This window comes from Staurois parvus, unplaced genomic scaffold (assembly GCF_062004578.1).
Source record: "Staurois parvus isolate SC_StPar_1 unplaced genomic scaffold, SC_StPar_1.0 ptg000444l, whole genome shotgun sequence".
Taxonomy (NCBI): domain Eukaryota; kingdom Metazoa; phylum Chordata; class Amphibia; order Anura; family Ranidae; genus Staurois; species Staurois parvus.
In genome coordinates, this window is record NW_028318240.1 from 2,607,693 (window position 1) to 2,613,692 (window position 6,000).

At 44.3% G+C, this 6,000-nt stretch overlaps 1 protein-coding gene across 1 annotated transcript in view; it reads left to right on the top strand.

The window, feature by feature from the left end:
* The window catches only part of LOC149453952 (mucin-3A-like), a 35,662-nt gene extending 34,020 nt beyond the window's left edge, over nt 1–1,642 (top strand). Inside the window, exon 11 of the mRNA XM_089687989.1 lies at nt 1,136–1,642. Coding sequence (XP_089544115.1) covers nt 1,136–1,168 — 33 coding nt within the window. The 3' untranslated portion in view covers nt 1,169–1,642. The remainder of the gene's footprint in view (nt 1–1,135) is intronic.
* Nucleotides 1,643–6,000: the final 4,358 nt, after the last annotated feature.

Sequence of the window (6,000 nt, forward strand, 5' to 3'; positions counted from 1 at the left end):
AAGATTTATGTTCAGAGGGGAAATTTGAGGGGTAGAGGGGGGATGGGGGAAGAGGACTTATGTTGCGAGTGGAGATTTGTACTCGAAGAGGGGATTTGTACTAGGAGGGGGATTTGCATTGGGGGTTGGGGTTGAGGTGGAGGATTTGTGCTAGGAGGGGGGTTGGGGGGGAGACAGGGGCGGACTGAGAACTCATGGGGCCCCTGGGCAATAGGGGATCATGGGGCCCCTGTGTCCTTGCCCAAATTCAAAAAAGCCTATGAAAAAGTTACCAGGGGCATCTCATGGGGCCCCCTACTGACCCCGGGCCCTCAGGCAGTGTCTGAGTTTCCAAATGGTCAGTCCGCCTCTGGAGGGAGAGGATTTGAGGTTTGGAGGGGGGATGGTGGAAGCGAAAATTTGTGCTGGGTTGGGGATTTCAGCAGTGGGGGGTTGTACTGGAAAAGGGGGGATTTTTGTTTGGAGAGGATTTTGGCTTGCAAAGAGAATTTGTGCTTGGGTGTAAGCGTGCAGATTAGTGATCACACTTTTTGGGGGGGAGGGAGGGGATTTTTCCTGACACATAATGCTCAAACATTCTGGAGAGGGGGAACACCATTTGGCATCTTTGCCCAGGGAGCTAGATGACCTTGTCCCGACACTGCCTGGGGGTGACGTCACCCATGGACTTACTATGGGATACCCATTGTCGTCCATCCCTCCTCTACACTGAAGCCGACTGGAGCGCCCTTAGAATAGGTAAGTATAGACATCTTTCTTATACAGGGTATTTAGAATGAAGACTGTCCATACCAGGGTGATGGTTCTCATCAGGGGTGGACTGACAACTCATGGGGCCCCCGGGCAATAGGGGATCATGGGGTCCCTGTGTCCTCACCCACACTCAAACCACACCCAAAAAAGCCTATGAAAGGCATCTCATGAGGCCCCCTACTGACCCCGGGCCCTCGGGCAGTGCCCGAGTACCCGAATGGTCAGTCCGCCCCTGGTTCTCATAGACTTATATGACAGTAGATACTAGAGTACTGACCACTATGATGAAATATCTGTACCCTGCTTCAGGATTTATCTGATACATTGACAAATGAATTAATTCTCCAAAGTACAGGTCTTAATTACATTTCTGTTGTCCTAGATGCCTATACCAAGACCACGGGTAACATCATAATCTGTACAGTGGAATAACGTGTGGGACAATATTGAAACCATTCCAGCCATCTGCCAGTGCTTATACAGTATTTTACATCATGTCATGTCTTGAGCCTTGACTTCAATATATTTTGCTGATGTGTGAGGAGCTGATGGCCCTGTGGAACTTTCCGACTGGATCTTCATTACCTTCTGCATTCTTGGAGTCTCTGGTGGAGACAGTGATAGGAAATGTCAGCTTGCTGCCTGTAATTAGTTCTACATGCTGCCGCAGAAGAGTTTTCATTTTTTTTCATGATGTTGGTACATTCCACTGTTCCTCCTGTTTGCTGCCATTCAGACAGCATTTAAGACATTCCCTACCTCACCCCGTTATACAGTTCATTTCATTTTACACTGCAGAAACAGGGCTTGTGAAAGTCTTCCTATATGTCAAAAGACTGTGAAAAAATATTTGTATTATATTTAACTAAATGAAAATAGTTGGCTTTAACTTCTGTGTCTTATTGAAGAGTTAAGCTGCCTGTGGATTTTGTCAACTCAAAATCAATAGCAAGTGGCTATATTGTCTATACCAGTGGTTCTCAACCTGTAGGTCACGACCCCTTTGGGAGTCGAACGAACCCTTTCACAGGGGTCGCCTAAGACCATTAGAATACACATTTTTCTGATGTGTAAAGAGCAGCTACAGTGTAGAAAGCAGCTACAGTGTTAAAAGCAGCTACTCTGTTAAAAGCAGCTACTGTGTTGAAAGCAGCAGTATTGGAGGTAAAACGATACTTCATGAATTATAATTACTGGGTAAATAATTTTATGGTTGGGGGTCACCACAACATGAGGAACTGTATTAAAGGGTCGCAGCATTAGGAAGGTTGAGAACCACTGGTCTCTACAGACTGGGTATAGGAGGTAAGGCATTGCATATATAGGCATTTGAAGCAGAACAGTATAAAAATAGATTTCTAAAGCCTTCTACATACTCTGTGCTATCTGCTGCACCTAAGAAAGAACGTCATCTTTGCACTCAGAATGAACAATATGCCATATAGACTCTGAGATCTGCTTAGAGACCATGCTGTTTCTTAACCACTTCCAGTCCGGACACTTTCACCCCCTTCCTGTCCAGGCCAATTTCCAGCTTTCAGCGCTGTCACACTTTGAATGACAATTGCGCGGTCATGCAACACTGTACCCATATGAATTTTTTTAGCATTTTTTTTAGACAGATGAAACTTTATTTTGGTGGTATTTATTCACCACTGGGATTTTTATTTTTTTTGCTATATATATGAAAAATTCAGAAAATTTAGAAAAAAAGTGTTTACCTTATAAAATTTTGCAAATAAATAATCTTTCTTCAAAAATCTTGGCCACAATTTATTCAGTTATCTTTTAAGCAAAAAAAAAAAACCAAATTAGTTTTTAACCAAAAACTATACATTTTTTCAAAAATTTGTTTTACATTTTTATTTTATTTTTTTAAATTATTATTTATGTTTTTTTTTTTAAAACATACTGTCACCCTAGCAGTACAGTGTCACCATAGCGACACTGTACTACTTGTAGGGGGTGATGAAGATTTTTTTTTTTTTACACTGATTGCTTTTATACCCATAAAGGCTGTAAAAGCAATCATTTCTCCTTCTCTCTAGCTGCATTCTTGCAGCCATTGAGAAATATTGTGAGAGCTGTGATTGGTCACAGCTTGTCACATGGTACAAGGCTGTTGTGAATAGCCTTGTACCATGTGATCTCTGTGATCATTCACAGATTTGATACATAGTAAGCAATGATGTCAGAAGTGATATCTTGCTTACACTTATTCATGTGATCACTGATTGGCCAATCAGTGATCACATGATCGGGACCTCACACAGAGGTCACGTACAGCGATCGGTGTTCCTTTGTTTCCGGAGGACACAGTGGGCACTGGATCGCTGTGCCGTGTGTTCCCAGGGAGCGAGCACAATCCAAAATGGCGGGTGCCGTTTATGAACGGCAACCCGCCCCTGCACTGCCACTGTCCGGTTGTTTATATACAGCGGCCAGACGGGAAGTGGTTAAGCATTGGTATATTACAGGCTTAGGTAATTATTCTTGACGTGTTTGATCATGACGATCAAATCTTTCTAAAGACATACTTTTAGGAAAATGACTTTCCCAGCACCATAATTTAATAACAATAACTGGTTAAATAGAGTTTTATTCTTATCCTAAAAATAGCTAAAACACACATCATAAATGAAATGACAACATGGGATATACATAGGGATCAATGCCAAAGGAAACTGCTTCATCTGTACTCAAGAGAATTATCTCCAAAATTGATATAGCCCCAACGCGTTTCAATTCACATTTTGAATCTTTTTCAGGGACAAGAAAGAGAAATACACCAGAAGCTTCTAAACAAATAAAGTAAAATATAATATTTTATAGCAGTCATTCATAGAACAAAATATACATCATTTTATAAATGCATTTTAAATTAATATTACAAACAACGCTTTGCCTGGAGTTCTGCTTTGAGCATCCTGTGGATTCTGCCACATCAGCAAGTGACCACCCTCGGTGGAGCTGGTGCTCAATCTAGGATGTATGTCATAGCCCATAGCTGCATTGGCAACAGAAGAATCTACACTCTTAGAGAATGCTGTAGCTCAGTGGTCCCCAAACTGCGATCCGGGGGCCAGATGTGGCCCTTTGTTTGCTTTTATCCGGCCCTTGGGGCACCATTCCTACCACAGATACAAGGCAGTATTCCTCCCACAGAGACCAAAAATGGGGCATAATTCCTGTCACTGATACCAACAATGCGACATTATTCCTTCCATGGACACCAATGATGAGGCACTATTACTTCCACTAACACCAGTGATGGGGCACTATTCCTCCCACTGACACCAATGATGGGGCACTATTCCTCCCACTGACACCAATGATGGGGCACTATTCCTCCCACTGACACCAATGATGGGGCACTATTCCTCCCACTGACACCAATGATGGGGCACTATTCCTCCCACTGACACCAATGATGGGGCACTATTCCTCCCACTGACACCAATGATGGGGCACTATTCCTCCCACGAATACCAATAATGAGGCACTATTCCTCCCACTGATACCAATGATGGGAAACTATTCCTCCCACTGATACCAACGATGGGGCACTATTCCTCCCACTGATACCAATGATGGGGCACTATTCCTCCCACTGACACCAATGATGGGGCACTATTCCTCCCACTGACACCAATGATGGGGCACTATTCCTCCCACTGATACCAATGATGGGGCACTATTCCTCCCACTGATACCAATGATGGGGCACTATTCCTCCCACTGATACCAATGATGGGGCACTATTCCTCCCACTGATACCAATGATGGGGCACTATTCCTCCCACTGATACCAATGATGGGGCACTATTCCTCCCACTGATACCAATGATGGGGCACTATTCCTCCCACTGATACCAATGATGGGGCTCTATTCCTCCCACTGATACCAATGATGGGGCACTATTCCTCCCACTGATACCAATGATGAGACACTATTCCTCCCACTGATACCAATGATGGGGCACTATTCCTCCCACTGATACCAATGATGGGGCACTATTCCCCCCACTGATATCAATGATGGGGCACTATTCCTTCCACTGATACCAATGATGGGGCACTATTCCTCCCACTGATACCAATGATGGGGCACTATTCCTCCCACTGACACCAATGATGGGGCACTATTCCTCCCACTGACACCAATGATGGGGCACTATTCCTTCCACTGCACCAATGATGGGGCACTATTCCTCCCACTGACACCAATGATGGGGCACTATTCCTCCCACTGACACCAATGATGGGGCACTATTCCTCCCACAGACACCAATGATAAGGCACTATTCCTCCCACTGACACCAATAGCAGGGTGCTATTCTTACTATGGACACCAATGATAGGGCACAAATCCTTCCCCTGATACTAACAATGAGACAATATGTTCGAAAATTTGCCGCTGTTGATATTTTGTGACCACTAAATAAAGCTTCGGACCCTTTTGAGGATTCCTTGGTGTGCTGGTGACATTTTTCTTTCTGGATTGTCTGCGGTTCCCAGCCCGTAGTCACTACAGCACCCAAACACTTGCAGGAACGTGAGCATTGGGAAAACTACGTTTGAAATTGCAAACAAATTGCAGCAGTGTGACCGGTGACTTAGTCCTAGTTCACACTGGAGCGACGTGCGATTTACAAATCCCACCTGAAGTCACATCTAATGTATTTCTATGGCCCTGTCCTAATCTTAGATTGTAAGCTCCAAGGAGCAGGGCCCTCCTAACCAGGGGCGGACTGACCATTCGGGCGCTTGGGAACTGCCTGAGGGCCCGGGGTCAGTAGGGAGCCCCATGAGATGCCCCTGGTACCTTTTATAGGCTTTTTTGGGTGTGGTTTGAGTGTGGGTGAGGACACAGGGGCCCCATGATCCCCTATTGCCCGGGGGCCCCATGAGTTGTCAGTCCGCCCCTGCTCCTAGCCCTCTTGTATTGAACTGTATTGTTGCTGTATTGTCTCCCGTTATATTGCAAAGTGCTGAGCAAACTGTTGGCGCTATATAAATCCTGTATTATAATAATAATATATAAATCCTGTATAATAATAATAATAATCAGTAGGACAATTTCAAAAATAGTTCCAATTTCATTGCGACTTGCATTGACTTCTGTTAAATTAATTTGCAAGCCACAGTGAAATCGAAGGTACAAATCGCATTGATCTGCATCTCTGAAATCATGCTACTTCAAGTGAAGTAGTGCGATTTCAAAGTTGCATTCAGTGTGAACCAGAG